Source organism: Podarcis bocagei (assembly GCF_964188305.1).
Source record: "Podarcis bocagei genome assembly, chromosome: 18".
Taxonomy (NCBI): Eukaryota; Metazoa; Chordata; class Lepidosauria; order Squamata; family Lacertidae; genus Podarcis; species Podarcis bocagei.
The window spans coordinates 4,067,179-4,084,312 of NC_138144.1; the positions used below are offsets into that span (position 1 = coordinate 4,067,179).

Genomic DNA, 17,134 nt, shown 5'->3' on the forward strand with positions numbered 1-17,134 from the left:
TGTTTTTGGTGTGAACCATGTTTCAGAAAGTGTGAACTTTCAATCCAGGCTGAATATTAAATGTCTCCTCCATTCCTACAATACATCGCAACCCACAGCCTAAGGTAAAGGAAAAGGAACCCCTGACCATTAGGTCCAGTCGTGGCCGACTCTGGGGTTGCAGCGCTCATCTCACTTCCGGGTACAGCTTCCGGGTCATGTGGCCAGCATGACTAAGCCGCTTCTGGCGAACCAGAGCAGCGCATGGAAACACCGTTTACCTTCCCGCCTGAGCGGTACCTATTTATCTACTTGCACTTTGAGGTGCTTTCGAACTGCTAGGTTGGCAGGAGCAGGGACTGAGCAACGGGAGCTCACCCCGTCATTGCGGGGATTCGAACCGCCGACCTTCTGATTGGCAAGTCCAAGGCTCTGTGGTTTAACCCACAGCGCCACCCGTGTCCCTAACCCACAGCCTAGGGGAGTTTATTTTGTGAAAAGGTTATTTGTGAGATGTTGTGGGTGCCAAGGTGTTTTGGATCTGCATCTAGGAATCCTAGAGGTTAGGGTGGTCTTTGGGGGGGCTGATGAAATACAGAGAGGACCCCTTTAGAAATGGGATAAAGTCCTTCCGTGTTGGCTGAGAGGACAACGTCCCACATGCCTTAACCTCAAGGGGCTTGACCTGACCTTGTCCCAGAATGCAGGTTTCAATGGCAGGTCTGTGGGGCTCTGGGAGGAAGAGCCAGTGGAATCCTCTAAAGCAGAGGTGGCTGACATATTGGCCATCCAGATGTTGATGGACTTCAACTCCCATCAGCCCTCACATTTGGCTATACTGGCCCGGACTGATGGGAGTTGGAGTCCAGCCACATTTAGAGAGTCACAGGTCCTTCCCTCCTGATCTAAAGGAACATGATGCTATCCAGACATTTGGACCGTCTTTGGCTCTCCAGATGTTGCTGGACTCCAACATCTGGGGGCCACAGGTCCTCCATCTCTGCATTAGGGGAAGGAAGGGAGAAGGGAGGAGCTGTTGGAGGGAGATGGAGGTCCGTGGAAGGGTTTTCTTCAAGGGGATGGGAGGCAGTGAAGGAACTTGCCCAAACACCATCCTGTATGAAACATCTGATAGATATTCCTTTTTTGCAGCCATTGAGGGCTCTCTCTCTCTCTCTCTCTCTCTCTCTCTCTCTCTGTGTGTGTGTGTGTGTGCGTGTGTGTGTGTGTCTGTTGTTGCAGAATGCAAGCCAAGCAGGTTATTCAGCAAGCAAAAGCATTAGGGGTGGGAAAGAAGGCACAATGTCACCGCGGTTGCTTCTTCTGTTCACCGTTTCATGGTTTCCTTGATCCATGGAAGGTAATGGGCAACACGAGTGTAAACTCCAGGAGGGCAGGGATAGCCATGCGAAACGATTCCTTCTGCCACGCCATTGCACACCAAGGGGCCACCTGAATCGCCCTGTGGAGAAGAGAGAGAGAACAAAGATGGCAGCTGGGGGAAGATTTGGATCCACATTGTGGCCAACTCTCGTGCCTGAACCAGGGCAAGGTAAAGTTAAAAGTATAGGGACCCCTGACCATTAGGTCCAGTCGTGACCAACTCTGGGGTTGCGGCGCTCATCTTGCTTTACTGGCCGAGGGAGCCAGTGTACAGCTTCCAGGTCACGTGGCCAGCAGGACTAAGCCACATCTAGCGAACCAGAGCAGCGCATGGAAACGCTGTTTATCTTCCCACCAGAGCGGTACCTATTGATCTACTTGCACTTTGACGTGCTTTCGAACTGCTAAGTTGGCAGGAGCAGGGACCGAGCAACGGGAGCTCACCCCATCGCGGGGATTCGAACCGCCGACCTTCTGATTGGCAAGTCCTGGGTTCTGTGGTTTAACCCACAGCCCCACCCGCGTCCCTGAACCAGGGCAAACTGACAGGTTACTAGTGGCTCCGCTCTCAGTACGACTTGGGGCTCGTCCACTCTTTCCTTTCCCAGGAAAACCGACTATTTAAGTTCTAAATCGGAACAAACGGCGATCCATGCAAAGCTTGATGGCCGATTGCTCCAATTGAGCGCTAAGGAGTGACCCCCCCCCCGGAAAGCAGAGGGACAAGCGAAAGTGGGAAGGAGCCCTTAGCAAAATACAAGCCCATGCCCATTTTCCTGGAGAAGTGAACGATCCCTCAGAAGGGTGGGATCCATAACCCCGGCCCGATCCTGTCACTTGCTGCTTCTGCTGCCCCTCACCTGGGAAGAATCCTCAGGCTTGTCGGGTCTCCCGGCACAGACCTGCCCATAACTGAGATTTCTATACCACCGACGGCACAACCCACGGTTGTAGATGGAGACATTGGTCTCGTAGAGTGTGTCTGGTGCCCAGTCTTTGTAAACCCGGCCCCATCCTGCCACACTGCAGGAGGTCCCATGGGAGAGGTCACGGCTGGACTTGGGCAAGCGCAGGATCTGGACGTTTTCATTCAGAGTAGCCTTGGATTTCAGCTGCGGAAAGGAGAGGTGGGAGAGAGGTCATTGGTTTAGTGTTGCTTGAGGAAGCCCTTGGGGGAGTCTGGTGCCTCTAAAATGGGGAACTCTGGGTAAAGAAATCAGCAGACTGCATTGATAATACCAAATGATAATATTACGGTATGGATAATATTAATGGCGCACGTTCAGCTGGATGGTTGTACCAGCAAGAGTCTTGAGACTGCGATGGGGCTTCTCAACTGCACCCCCCCCCAACCTGCTTTGTGGCAAACATTTCAATACCAAAAGAATACAACTGAAATCGCTTTTAGAAAAAACATTCCCAGAATTAGATAAAAACTCCTACAAGCAACAGCCTACTCCGAAATTAATGATTTCTGGGCTGGCACGGAAGAGACTTTTGGTCATCCAATGCGAGGGTAAACTGCACAAAATCTAGTTCATTATGCTGCACACATTGGAACTGTGAGGAGAGCCTTGGCTCCTTCTGCCTTCAGGATCACTGACCTCGAGGGGAAGATAGAAGGAGAGATTGCTTGGAGCAAGTTACCTTGAGCAGACGGATATCGTTGTATGAGACGAGTTGGTTATTTTGGTTATATTTTTTATAGTTTGGGTGTGGGTAGTTAGCCTCAATGCTGAACACTTGCTGAGACGGTTCTTTAAAGGAGATGTTATGTGCCCCCAAGGTGACAATAAAATTGCTGGAAAGAGAGCATCAGTTAGTGTCAGAGATGCCAGGACTCAATCCCCTCCTGGCCCCCGTGCAAAATACCAGGCTCCCTCCATACAACCAGCTGTGCACCTTGATGGTTAGGTGGTCATCTGTCATGGGTGCTTTAGCTGACCAGAGGACCCTTGCAGTCCAATTGTATAATTCTCTGATTCTATGACCATCCCTGCTAAGAATCAAGGAGGGATTAGTGAGACTTACCCAACGCAGTGCGCAGCCGTCATTACCCACTGGGGCGCCACCAGGAATCCGCCACAGCCGAAATCCCCATTGTAATACTTCAAGGCAGCCATGTAGGGTCTGGAGTGGGGCTTGGCTTCATGCCCCCCAACAATCTGACTCCGCAATGGATCTGCAAGAACCGTATGCAGAGATCAGCTCCTCCTACTCCTCCTTGCATGTTCCGGGGTGTCTTCCACACTTCCAAAGTTATTGGGGGAGCAAAAAGGACGGGTCACCGTCCCAATGAGCTTACAATTGGTTTTCCTAGCAAGGAAGTTACCAAAGCGAAAGCCAAGAACAGTCATAAGAAGACCCCTTCATCCATTAGCTTAGTATTCTCCTGCATGGACTGCCAAGAGGAACTCATTCTGGAATTGAGATACAAGTCTCATAACGTCATTATTATGATTGGCAGACCAACTCTGCATTACAAAGGGGTCTGCTAACATGAAGACTGGCAACATTAACCTTACCTTGCAGATGACCGCAGTGCCTGGAGACAGACAGTCAAGTTGTGATTAGAGAGGGAAGGACGGCTGGGAGGAGGATTTCAGGGAGAAGAAACCCCATGGGGCATCATCTGCCATGGTGCTTTTACTCACCTGTTTGGGCCAAGGAGAAGGACAGCAGCAGCAGCGGAAGAACCTGGCGGAGTCTCCACATCTTGATGCTTGACAAGGAGGGAGATGCCTGCGCTCAACTCTTCAGCCCCTTGACCCCGTGGCTTTTATTTCCTCCACCCTCTGGACTCCACCTTCCCCAGGAAGCCACAATCTGGACTTGAGATCTGATAGGCAGGCTTATCGTTTCTCGCTAGCCACATGGTTGATCCCACCACGAACGGCAATCAGATAGTCAGATGGGGAGATTGGGAAAAATGAGAAAGGGAGTGATTCCAGAATTGGAGACTTTTTAAACAAAGGTTTACGAAATCAGAGGAGCGAAGATAATGTAATTCATTAAGACAAAATCAGAGACCAGCTTTCGATACACTCGAGTGGCTGTTACTATTAATTTCTTCTTCTTCTTCTTCTTCTTCTTCTTCTTCTTCTTCTTCTTCCTCCTCCTCCTCCTCCTCCTCCTCCTCCTCCTCCTCTTAATTAATTAATTAAATTTGTATGCTGCCTTACTTTGTGACAGGACACTGGATTCCTTATGGTTTCTGTGGTCGCTTGGTTGAAAGGTGCAAAGAGACTTTTCCATCTGTTTTGTGAACTGATCAAGAGACTTGAGGTCCTGATGGTTCTGCGCTGAGTTCATATGGTCTTACATGTCACGGATTGATGAGCGACTGGATTCAGATGCACAAATATCTCAATTATGGGAAGGTCTGTGCCGGAAGATCCGACACGCCAGAGACTGTTTTCTTTTTCTTTTTAAATAATTTTTATTGATTTTAACATATAAATTATAAAATGTACCACAAAACCTATCACATATACAATCTTTTTAGACTTCCATCAGCACCTCTGATGAGCCACCGTTTTAACCACTTCTTATGCATTTCTTAACTTTATATTGCCTTTACATCTCTTAATAAATCATCCTTCCCCTTCTCCACTTTTGCAGTACTTCCAATAATACTCCTCACAAAACTTCTTGCAAACATACAAACGTCGTCTGGTCTTCACAAATACTTTTCAAATAGTCCGTAAATTTACTCCAGTCTTCCGTGAATTTCTGGTCCTGCCGGTTTCGAATCCTTCCTGTTAATTTATCTAGTTCTGCATAGTCCATTAACTTCATCCTCCATTCTTCGATCGTCGGTAATTCTTCTTGATTCCATTTTGGGGCCAATAGTATTCTTGCTGCTGTTACTGCATATAAAAAGAGCTTAAATTCCTTTCTGTTTATATCACTCCCAACAATGCCCAGTAAAAATGCTCCTGGTTTCTTTATAAATGTATATTTCAACATTTTTTCCATCTCATTATATATCATCTCCCAGAAGCTTTTCACCTTTTTACATTCCCACCACATGTGATAAAATGTTCCCTCTTTTTCTTTACATTTTCTTTACATTTCTTTATACATTTTTGCTAATTTGACGGGTGTAATAAGCCAGAGACTGTTTTCACGGTGAGTCAGCAGAAGGTGCAAGTGACAGGATCGGAAGGGGGAGAGCTACACGCCTTTCTCGTTATGGATTCCACCCTTCTGAGGGATCCTTCTCCCGTCCAGCAAAACAGACATGGGCAGATGCCAGACTACTTATACCTGGCCTCAGGGGCATAGGAAGGGGGTGCGGTCCGCCCTGGGTGTCATCCCTGAGGGGTGACAAAATAACACACCATGGGGGTGGCACTTACCGCGGGGCCTGGCCTGCAGCATGCCCAAGCCACGCGTCTCTCCAGGCAGACTCCGTGGGCAACTCGCTGTGGTGCCCCCTGGGCAGATCATCCTGCCCCCCATCCAGGGATCACTGTGGTGCCCCCATGGGGGGCTCACCCCACCCCCAGTGCTCTAGGTTCCGGAGCAGCTAGCTACATCCCTGCCTGGCCTGACCAACCCAGTGGCTTCATACAATGGATGCCGACCCCCAGGTACAAAAATGCATTTGATTAGAAAGCCACTGCCTACCAAAATGTGTATGTTAGGGGAAATCTCATACCTCGTACCTACAGGACTGCCTCTCCCGGTAGGCCCCACGGAGGACCTTAAGGTCCATGAATGGCGACATCCTAGAGGTCCCGGGCCCTAAGGAAGTTAGATTAGCTTCAATCAGAGGCAGGGCCTTTTCAGCACTGGCTCCGGCCTGGTGGAACACTTTGCCTCATGAGACCAGGGCCCTGCAGGATCTGATTTCTTTCCGCATAGCCTGTAAGACAGAGTTGTTCCGCCTGGCCTTTGGTTTGGAGCCAATTTGATTCCCTCCACCTCTTTCCCTTCCTTTCTCCTCCTGTGAGGCTACATTTTAATATTTTAATGTTTCAATATATTAATGTCGTATTTTAATCTTGTTTTTAACTTGTAGTCACTCAACTTGTTTTTATTATTGCTTGTTAGCTGCCCTGAGCCTGGCTTTGGCTGGGGAGGGCGGGGGATAAATAAAAATTATTATTATATTAAATGCCCACCAATATTTCCATTCAGAATTGACAGATCCAACCAGCAGAAACCTGGCAGTTTGCCCTGGCTCAAGCACCAGAGTTTGCCATGACATGGATCCGAATCTTCCCCCAGCTGCCATCTTTGTTCTCTCTCTCCTCTCCACAGGGCGATTCGGGTGGCCCCTTGGTGTGCGACGGTGTGGCACAAGGAATCGTCTCGTATGGCACATCCTCCCCTCCAGCAGTTTACAGAACGCAAAGTCCAAATCTATGCCAGGCTGAAGAGGGAGGATGGAGGAAGGTGGAATCATCTAAAGGGAGGTGCGGTTAATCTTTTGGCCATCCAGATGTTGATGGATGTCAACGCCAGTCGCCCCGTATTGGCCATGTTGTCTGGGGCTGATGGGAGATGGAGTCCAACAACATCTGGAAGGTGACAGGTTCTCCTCCCCTGACCCAGAGGATGAGGAAGAGATCTGTGGAGCTTTGGTCAGTCCAGACATTTGGATAACGGTGGGGAACCTTCGGCCCTCCAAAAGTTGCTGGACTCCTATCAACTGCAGCAAACATGGCCAATGGCCAGGGATAATGGGTGGGTTGTTGCTTTGGTCATCCATCCGGGCCAAAGAGAAGGAGTAGAAGAGGCAGTCAGAGTTTCCACATCTTGATGCTTGCCAAGGAGGGAGATGCCTGATCTTAACTCTTCAGCATCTTAACCCCTGTGGCTTTCACTACCTCCACCCTCTGGTCTCCACCTTTGCCCAGAAGCCGCAACCTAGACTTGAGATCCGATAGGCGGATTTCAACACATTTATCTTTTCTCTCCAGCCACTTGACAGACCCCACCCCACCCATGGATGGTAACCAGATAGCAAAATGGTTTGTGTGGTTTGGTTCTGTTGGGGCCATATAAGGAGACTGGGGAAAGGAGAAACGGATTGAACCCGGAATTGGCAGAGCTGCTCATCCGTCTCTGGGGCTGATGGGAGCTACAGAAGAACAACATCTGGGGGGTCAGAGGTCTCTAACAAATGGGATGATGGCAGTCATAACAGTGTGAAACATGTGCCCACTTGCCATGCTTATAGCTCTTGCGTTTTTTGTAGCTCCCTTGTGGAACTCAGCAGAGAGCAGGATGGAGAGGAAACTGGGATGAGCTGCCTCTCTGCCTGACCAGCTGTTGGGCTCCCTAATTTACACTCCGCAAGGGACAGCAGCTGCCAGTAAAATCTTTGATATGGGGAGTGTTATGTACTGAATTTCTTACCCTGGGCCAGCAGGGGGATACTGCAAATAGTTTTTACTCAGGTCCACATATGCAAATAAGGGATCGAAAGTGATGCTCAGTGATTGGATAGATACAGAAAGTTGTTACAGTTACGTTGTACTGGAGCTCTATATAAGCAGGCTGGCTGAACCCTTCAGTTCAGTTCTGTTCTGGCCTGTGAATAAACAAGAAGAAGAGGAAGAAGAAGAAGAAGAAGAAGAAGAAGAAGAGGAGTTTGGATTTGATATCCCGCCTTTCACTCCCTTTAAGGAGTCTCAAAGCGGCTAACATTCTCCTTTCCCTTCCTCCCCCACAACAAACACTCTGTGAGGTGAGTGGGGCTGAGAGACTTCAAGGAAGTGTGACTGGCCCAAGGTCACCCAGCAGCTGCATGTGGAGGAGCGGAGACGCGAACCCGGCTCCCCAGATTACGTGACTACCGCTCTTAACCACTACACCACACTGTTTGAAGAATCGCTGTGTCGTCTGATATGTTCACCCACAACTTAACAGGGAGCTTGGCAGTAGATCCCCTGCTTTGCAAGCAGAAGGTCCCTGTTTCCATTCTGGGAACCTCTAGTTTGAAAAGGACATGGTCTGCGATGGATGATGCCCATTGGGACTGGCGAGGAGGAATGTGGAAAGATTCAGCACAGAGCAAAAGCAGGCCATCTTTTAGCACTGCATAGTGAAACTCTGGAGCTCACCTCCCAGTTTCTAACGTTCATCTTTGAGAACCAAGGTACCACTGATCTTCTGTTGATGCAGCCTAGAATAGTGTTAGCTTTTTTTGCTACTGCATAACACTGTTGATTCACGTTAAGCTTATGTTCCAGCAATACCCTTCATGCTGTTGTGACCGCCATCATCCCATTTGCCCAGGGGTTAAGAACCTTCCGCTCTCTGGATGTTGTTCTCCTCCAGCTTCCATGAGCAACTGCGAGAGATGGGCAGCTTTGCCAATTCCGGGTTTCCGGGCCGAATTCAAGGTGATCATAAGTTTGTGACTTGTGGAACTATAGAATCGTAGAGCTGGGACCCTGAGAATCATCTGTTCCAACCATCTGCAATGCAGCTGCCCCATACCGGGACCAAAGATGGAATTTTAGCTTCGTCGGCATCAGGTAGTGCAGGCCTTTTGGTGCTGTGGGTTAAACCACAGAGCCAAGGACTTGCCGATCACAAGGTCGGCGGTTCGAATCCCCGCAACGGGGTGAGCTCCCGTTGCTCGGTCCCTGCTCCTGCCAACCTAGCAGTTCAAAAGTACGTCAAAGTGCAAGTAGATAAATAGGTACCACTCCGGCGGGAAGGTAAACGGCGTTTCCATGCGCTGCTCTGGTTCGCCAGAAGCGGCTTAGTCCTGCTGGCCACGTGACCCGGAAGCTGTACGCCGGCTCCCTCAGCCAATAAAGCGAGATTAGTGCTGCAACCCCAGAGTCGGCCACGACTGGACCTAATGGTCAGGGGTCCCTTTACCTTTACTATCACAGGCTGAGCTACCTTGGTTTACAACCATAATCTGTTCCAGAGGTCCGTTTGTAAACCAAAACAGGTTGTAACCCAAGGTGCGCTTTCGCCAATGGGGCCTCCAAAAAAACGTGTTCGCAATCCCCAAAAATGGGTTGTAATCCAAAAAGAGGTTGCAAACCGGGACACGCATTTCTGGGTTTGACGTGTTTGTAATCCCAAACGTATGCAAACCAAGATGTGTGCAAAACAAGGTACCATTGTACGCAGGTGATGACTCAACAACGGCCCTCCTTGCCAACCCACCTCCAAAGGGAAGGTTAGGCGGCTTGGATTCCCGTGTCTGGATTTAGATTCTGCATGAAGCCTTTCTATTGGTAAGGGAGAGGTTCTCTGCATACAGCAAGGCAGCACCCCAATCATCGCACTCCCCCCCAAAAAAGCACCTTCACCGCTTCTACATTTCGACACTGAGGGTTCACTCTTTTTCCCCAGTCTCCTTATCTGGCCCCAACGAAACAAAACCCCACAAACTGTCTTGCTATCTGATGGCCATCGATGGGTGGGTGGGGTACTAAAGATTCGCCCATCAGATCTCAAGTCTAGATTGTGGCTTCCTGGGGAAGGTGGGGTCCAGAGGGGGGACGTAATAAAAGCTACGGAGTCAAGAGGCTGAAGAGATAAGCGCCAGACATCTCCCTCCTTTTCAAGCATCGAGATGTGGAGACTCCGCCAGGTTCTCCTGCTACTGCTGTCCTTCTCCTTGGCCCAAACAGGTCAGTAAAACCCGCTAACTCACGAACCCATTTCTACTACACCTGGGGGCCAAGCCAACCTCATTCCTTCTGTTTCAGATGCTTAGGGTGCTTTAAAGCCCTAAACGGCCTTGGTCCAGTATACCTGAAGGAGCGTCTCCACCTCTATCATTCTGACCGGACACTGAGGTCCAGCACCGAGGGCCTTCTGGCAGTTCCCTCCCTGCGAGAAGCCAAGTTACAGGGAACCAGGCAGAGGGCCTTCTTGGTGGTGGCACCCGCCCCGTGGAACACCCTCCCACCAGATGTCAAAGAGAAAAATAACTACCAGACTTTTAGAAGACATCTGAAGGCAGCCCTGTTTAGGGAAGCTTTTAATATTTGATGTATTATAGAATTTTAATATTTTTTGGGAAGCCGCCCAGAGTGGCTGGGGAAGCCCAGCCAGATGGGCAGGGTATAAATAAATAAATTATTATTATTATTATTATTATTATTATTATTATTATTATTATTATTATTATTATTAGGGTGTGAGTGCTGTTTGTATGCCTAGATCAATGGCAGGGCACCCGCTTTGTATTGCACAAGGGCTAAAGGTTCCATCCCTAAAATTCGGATCTCCGGGTTGGGACAGTGAACTGTTCTCCTGTCCCCATGGCTTTTATTTGGCACATATAAAAACATAGTAAAACATCAAACGTTAAAAGCTTCCCAATCCAAGGCCACCTTCACATGTCTTCCAAAAGTGACATACAGTGGTACCTCAGGTTAAATACGCTTCAGGTTACAGACTCTGCTAACCCAGAAATAGTACCTCGGGTTAAGAACTTTGCTTCAGGATGAGAACAGAAATCACACAGCGGCAGCGGGAGGCCCCATTAGCTAAAGTGTTGCTTCAGGTTAAGAACAGTTTCAGCTTAAGAACGGACCTCCGGAACGAATTAAGTACTTAACCCGAGGTACCACTGTAGCCCCTATCTCCCCTCTTACATCGATACATACACAACATGCAGGCTAATAGTTAGTAGAGAATATATAATAAAATAATGATATCAATCGTATTGTAGGAAGAAGCCAAATTGTAGGATTAACCCGAGGTACCACTGTAGTTCTTTATCTCCTTGATATCTGATGGGAGGGGGTTCCACAGGGTGGGCGCCACCACCGAGAAGGCCCTCTGCCTGGTTCCCTGTCACTTTGCTTCTCGCAACGAGGGAAACTGCCAGAAGACCCTCAGAGCTGGATCTCAGGCGATGGGGGTGGTGACACTCCTTCAGATATACAGGGCCAAGGCAGCTCCAGCATTTTGAACTGGGCTCAGAAACAACAAGGCTCTAGAATTTGTAAGCAGCAGCAGTAGCAGTTTATCTCTGTGTTTGCTTCTTGCAGATCCACTGGGGAGGCAGAATCGTTGCCCGAATGGAGCCATTCCTCACTCCAGACCCTACATGGCTGCTTTGCTGGATTACCAGAACCGTTACATCTGTGGCGGATTCCTCGTGGGAGAACAGTGGGTCATGACTTCTGCACGCTGCGGACGGTAAGTATCCCCAAGGCCTTCCTCTTTTTTTAGGAGTGGTGATCATCCAGGGTAAAGCTAATTGCTGGAAGGGAGCAGGGCAGGGCAGGAACGTGCCATTGCTCTGTCTAGTCAAGTTGCATGGGATGAATTTCAACCTGTTACCTCTGAGGATGTGGACAGGCTGCCTGGAGTGAAATCAACCCCCTGCCTCCGTGATCCTTGCGCATCGTGGCGCATAAAAGCGAGCCAGACAGGGATGGGCAATAGGCTCTGCGGGGTGGTGGATGCCTCCCTTTGTGAGGGAGTCTCCACAGACCAGCTGGGGAAAAAATGGTTGTTAAACAACTTCCTAAAAAAACATCTTAAGGACCAGGTGTGCAGCCTGGGGGTCATTTTGGACTCACAGCTGTCCATGGAGGCATAGGGCAATTCTGTGCCTAGACAGCTGTCTACTAGCTTCATCTAGTACGCAGGATGAGACCCTACATGCCTGGAGACTGTCTCACCAGGGTGGTGCATGCTCTGGTCATTTCCTGCTCGGACTACTGCAATGCGCTCTCCGTGGGGCTACCTTTGAAAGTGACTCAGAAGCTACAACTAATACAGAATGTGGCTACTAGACTGGTAGCCAGGAGTGGCTGCCAGGACCACACAACACCGGTCCCAAAATATCTACATTGGCTCTCAGTATGCTTCTGAGCACAATTGGTGCTGGCTACGAAAGCCCTGGGATGCGGGTGGCACTGTGGGTTAAACCATAGAGCCTAGGACTTGCTGATCAGAAGGTCGGCAGTTCGAATCCCCGTGACGGGGTGAGCTCCCGTTGCTCGGTCCCAGCTCCTGCCAACCTAGCAGTTCGAAAGCACGTCAAAGTGCAAGTAGATAAATAGATACCGATTAAGATTACACGCTCTGGGATCCCACTGCTAATTCTCCCCTGGCTCCTTGCTGGCCCAAGTAGGACTAATTCAGACAGGTAGCCCTGGTGATTATCTAATGCTTATTAGATGGATTTCCTCTAAATTGATTTCTGAACTTTGATTTTATTGTTATTCAGGGCAGCTAACACCAGTCAAGGGATGCGGGTGGCGCTGTGGGTTAAACCACAGAGCCTAGGGCTTGCCAATCAGAAGGTCGGCAGTTCGAATCCCTGCAACAGGGTGAGCTCCCGTTGTTCGGTCCCTGCTCCTGCCCACCTAGCAGTTCAAAAGCACGTCCAAGTGCAAGTAGATAAATAGGTACCGCTCCGGCGGGAAGGTAGACGGCGTTTCCGTGCGCTGCTCTGGTTCACCAGAAGCGGCTTAGTCCTGCTGGCCACATGACCTGGAAGCTGTACGCCACGACTGGACCTAATGGTCAGGGGTCCCTTTACCTTTACTAAAGCCCTAAATAGTCGCAGCCCTGTATCCCTGAAGGGGCGTCTCCACCCCCATCATTCAGCCCAGACACTTAAATCCAACTCCGAGGGTCTTCTGGTGGTTCCCTCACTGAGAGAAGTGAAGTTATGGGGGGTCAGGCAGAGGGTCTTCTTGGTAGTGACGCCCTCCCTGTGGAACGCCCTCCCATCAGATGTCAAAGAAATAGACAAAGTTATGACCTTCCGTAAACATCTGAAGGCAGCCCTGCGGAGGGAAGCTTTGAATGTCTGATGTTCTGCTGTGTTCTTCTATATTCTGTTGGAAGTTTCCCAGAGTGCTTGGGGCATCCCAGCCTGACGGGCGGTGTACTACTACTACTACTACTAATAATAATAATTTGTTATTAAGGGCCGTGGGGTGGGGGCTGGTCTTTTGCCCAGGGATTAGGAGAGCACTGATTCTTGGGATCTCTGACCCTAACTGTTGCTTTGTTTCCAGTTTTGATAAGGTTGTCCTGGGAGCACATTACCCCACACTTGCCATAACGTATCACAGCGTGGCCAAATCCTACAAGCACGAAAATTATACGTTTAAGGACAGCATCTTTTCAAATGATATCCGTCTGCTCAAGGTATCTCACCCCAGCCTTTTTCTCACTCTGCAAGCACCCCCGAGGGTCCCGATCCTGAAGGCAGAAGCAGCTAAATGTCTCCTTCCATCCCCATGTATGAAATATAATGGACTTGTTCAACTGAATCCAGCTCTTTGGTCATTAGTATGATCGGATTATTATCACTATTTATTGTTGTTGTTGTTTAGTCGTGTCTGCCTCTTCGTGACCCCCTGGACCAGAGCACGCCAGGCACTCCTGTCTTCCACTGCCTCCCGCAGTTTAGTCAAACTCATGTTGGTAGCTTCGAGAACACTGTCCCACCATCTCGTCCTCCATCGTCCCCTTCTCCTGGTGCCCTCCATCTTTCCCAACATCAGGGTCTTTTCCAGGGAGTCTTCTCTTCTCATGAGGTGGCCAAAGTCTTGGAGCCTCAGCTTCAGGATCTGTCCTTCCCGTGAGCACTCAGGGCTGATTTCCTTCAGAATGGAGAGGTTTGATCTTCTTGCAGTCCATGGGACTCTCACTATTTATTAGAGTTCATTATTATGAATGCAGTTCTGCATTCATAAAGAAACAGGTTTCAAGGGCTTCCTATTGCAACGCTAAGGCGCTCATTTCTGCCTCATCTCCCTCTCCTTTCCCCAGCTGAAGTCAAAGGTTCGTCTGAATGGAAACATTCGCATCCTGCCATTGCCAACATCTAGCAGAGACCTCTCTGAGGGGATGCATTGCACTGTGGCCGGCTGGAGCCCGAATGAGAAAAATTGTGCATATATGCTCTATGAGGCCAACATCAGCATCTACGACCGACGCAAGTGCCAGAAGGTCTATCCCAAGATCGACGATGGAAAGATCTGCGCAGGCCATCAGTCTCAGTCATTTACGCAGGTAAGCGTCAGCAGAAATGGCAGGCGGCAGGACCAGAAGAAGGGGGGCAGGAGGAGAACTGTCCTGTTATTGGACAGGATCCGCAGCCTAGAAAAGGGGAAATAGGAAGCCGCGGTGGGAACAGGTGGAGGAAAATACGTAGAATGTGTATGTATGCGTGGAAACTTAATGATAAATAGAAACCCAGGAAACTAGCTTTCCCTTCCCTCGCCCAGGGAGATGCATAGGAACAGCTCAGTAATGCCTGCTCTGGCAAACAGCAGCAGACATTTCTAGCCCTACCTGGGGATGCCATTGGGACATTCTGCACGCCAGGCAAGTGCTCTATCAGTGAGCTCTGGTTTTAACCAAATGAAGATTCCAGTCCTCATGGGTTTGAATGATTAGCTCAGCATTGTCACGGTTTCGGACGGGGTTGTCTCCCTCTCAGCCACAGCTGCAGATGCTGCCACAGCTGGAGCCAAGCGAGGAAAGGAGATAACCCTCTTCTCCAGCAAAATGGACGTGGGCAGAGGCCAGTCACTGGGCAGTTGGGGATTACTGGTCTTCATTTCTGTGCCTCAGGGCTGAGCCTCCAAGAGTCGAATGCCCCCCAACACAGATGGTGGAATCATAGAAATGTAGAGTTTGAAGGGACCCCCAAGGGTGGGGGAGGTCTGCTCCCCCGCCATACAGGAATCTCAGGAAACATGTGCATGTCAATCCCCAGCCACACAGCTCCCCAAGTGACCCTGGGGCCTAGTAACTAGCTCCCACACACCCTACCTCACAGGGTTGTTTTCTGGATAACAGGGAGAGGAAGGGAAGCCATATTTGAGCTCCTCACAGGAGAAGGAAGCCTGTCAATACAATATGTATTTGTGTGTGGACTCAGAGAAAACGATGAAGCGCTGTACAAAAGTGGGGAGCCGAGGAACATTCAAAACAGGGAGAAACAGGAATTGGGAGGTTTGCCTATCTTGTTGCTGTTGAAGTCCTCCTTGAGGTGGAGCCAAATCTTCCCCCACCTGCCATCTTTGTTTCCTTCCTTCCACAGGGGGAGATGGGTGATCCTTTGGTGTGCAACGGCGTAGCGCATGGAATCCTCTCCTACAGCAACCCCTGCCCTCCTGCCGTTTACACTCGCATCGCCCAGTACCTTCCTTGGATCAAGGAAACCATGGCCAAGTGAAGAGGAGAAGGAAGACCTCCTCCTTCTTCTCGCCTTTAATGCTTCTGCTTGCTACATAAGCCGTTTGGCTTGAATCCTGCAACCACACACACACACACACACACATGCACTGACCCCCCTCAACAGCTGCAAAAGTATCAGGTGTTCCGTACATGATTTGGTTTGCACAAGTTCCTTCAGTTCCTTCAGTCTCTTCCCATCCCCTTCAAGAAAACCGCTCACCTCCTTTCCTCTACTGTGTTCCCCATCGTACCTCTTCCCCTGACCTTCACTGCTCCATCTCTCTCATCTAATAAAGGTGCCCTTCTTCTCCTTTAGAACTATTCTGTCCCTTCTCTCTCCCTGTCCCCATACGGCTGGAACAATCTCTCAGAGCGCGATACGCCTCTGACGCCCTGAAGCGACTCCTTCTACCCTGCCTGGTTTCTCCTACGGCAGGGAAAAGGGACCTCTGGCCTTCTCGATGCTGCTGAGATGCAACTCCCGTTATCCCTGACCATTGGTCATGTTTGCTGCAGTTGATGGGAATCCAGCAATCTTTGGAGGACCAAAGGTTCTCCACCGTTGTCCAAATGTCTGGACTGGCCAAAGTTCCACAGATCTCCTCCTCGTCCTCTGGACCAGGGGAGGCGGACCTGTCACCTTCCAGATGTTGTTGGACTCTAACTCCCATCAGCCCCAGACAACATGGCCATCAATCAACATCCATCAACATCTGGATGGCCAAAAGATTAACCGCACCTCCCTTTAGATGATTCCACCTTCCTCTATCCTCCCTCTTCAGCCTGGTATAGATTTGGACGCTGTGTTCTGGGAGACTGGAGGGCCAGGACTGTGGGAATTTCTCACCCTGTTCAAGACGAGATATTTCATTTCAGCCCAGGGGACTTGTTCCTCGAGGTCCAAATCACTGGTCTGAGTTTCTGGAATAGGATATGAAACACAGCAGTCCTTTCAAATTCGCCCTCCTCTGAATTTTGCAGTTTGGCTCTCCAGGCGAGTCTAGTGCACAAAAATGCAGATACTGGAATGAGGTGTGTCTATCAGTGTGCGTAGCAGTGAAAGAAGCCTGCCCCAAATGCCTTATATTGGAGGGATCGCTTTGCAAAGACGCGCCATTTTGGCAACCTTGCATGCAACTCTGTATCTCAAGAGTAATTCACAATAAACTGCTGATGCACCCACACAAATGTGTTGTTGTTGTTTGCCTGAGCACACCGGAGAGGCGGGAAGCGCGCCCTTGCCAGCGCCCATTGTGCGCAGTAGGCTTCGGCGCAGGGAGGGGCGGAAAAGGCTGGGGGTCACACGGCTTTTATGCTGGGGGAGGTACAAAGGCCAACCACTCCCAGATTCTGCTAGCGATTGAGCCAGACATGAACTTAGGACGCTCTTCACTGTTGCACCAAGAATAAAGCCTGGAAAAGACAGGCCGGAGTCTTACCTGTTTACCCTCGAGCAACCACACCACCTTCTGACATTGGCAATTGGCCCTGTGGACGTGGCTTTAATTTAATAGCACTACGGTCACTGCTCCCACCTGGTTCAACAATACTGACGCATAAAGGGGGCCACTTAAGAGGAAGCCCCGCCTGAGCCCCCCTGAGGCGGCCAGGTGTTCTAGGACAC

General features: G+C 49.8%; 2 protein-coding genes across 2 annotated transcripts; one reads left to right on the plus strand and one right to left on the minus strand.

The window, feature by feature from the left end:
• Nucleotides 1-246: 246 nt before the first annotated feature.
• LOC308577653 (duodenase-1-like) lies at nucleotides 247-4,469 on the minus strand. Its single transcript, XM_081178033.1, has 5 exons — nucleotides 4,017-4,469; nucleotides 3,394-3,544; nucleotides 3,010-3,163; nucleotides 2,223-2,474; nucleotides 247-1,441 (listed from the first exon to the last, which is right to left on the minus strand). The coding sequence occupies exons 1-5, from the start codon at nucleotides 4,075-4,077 to the stop codon at nucleotides 1,307-1,309; spliced, it is 753 nt and encodes a 250-aa protein (XP_081034159.1). The 5' UTR covers nucleotides 4,078-4,469; the 3' UTR covers nucleotides 247-1,306.
• Nucleotides 4,470-9,703: 5,234 nt separating this feature from the next.
• On the plus strand, nucleotides 9,704-16,190 carry LOC308577668 (mast cell protease 8-like). The gene is made up of 5 exons (XM_081178058.1): nucleotides 9,704-9,974; nucleotides 11,346-11,496; nucleotides 13,335-13,467; nucleotides 14,095-14,337; nucleotides 15,374-16,190. Exons 1-5 carry the CDS (start codon nucleotides 9,917-9,919, stop codon nucleotides 15,506-15,508), a joined length of 720 nt encoding a protein of 239 aa, XP_081034184.1. The 5' UTR covers nucleotides 9,704-9,916; the 3' UTR covers nucleotides 15,509-16,190.
• Nucleotides 16,191-17,134: the final 944 nt, after the last annotated feature.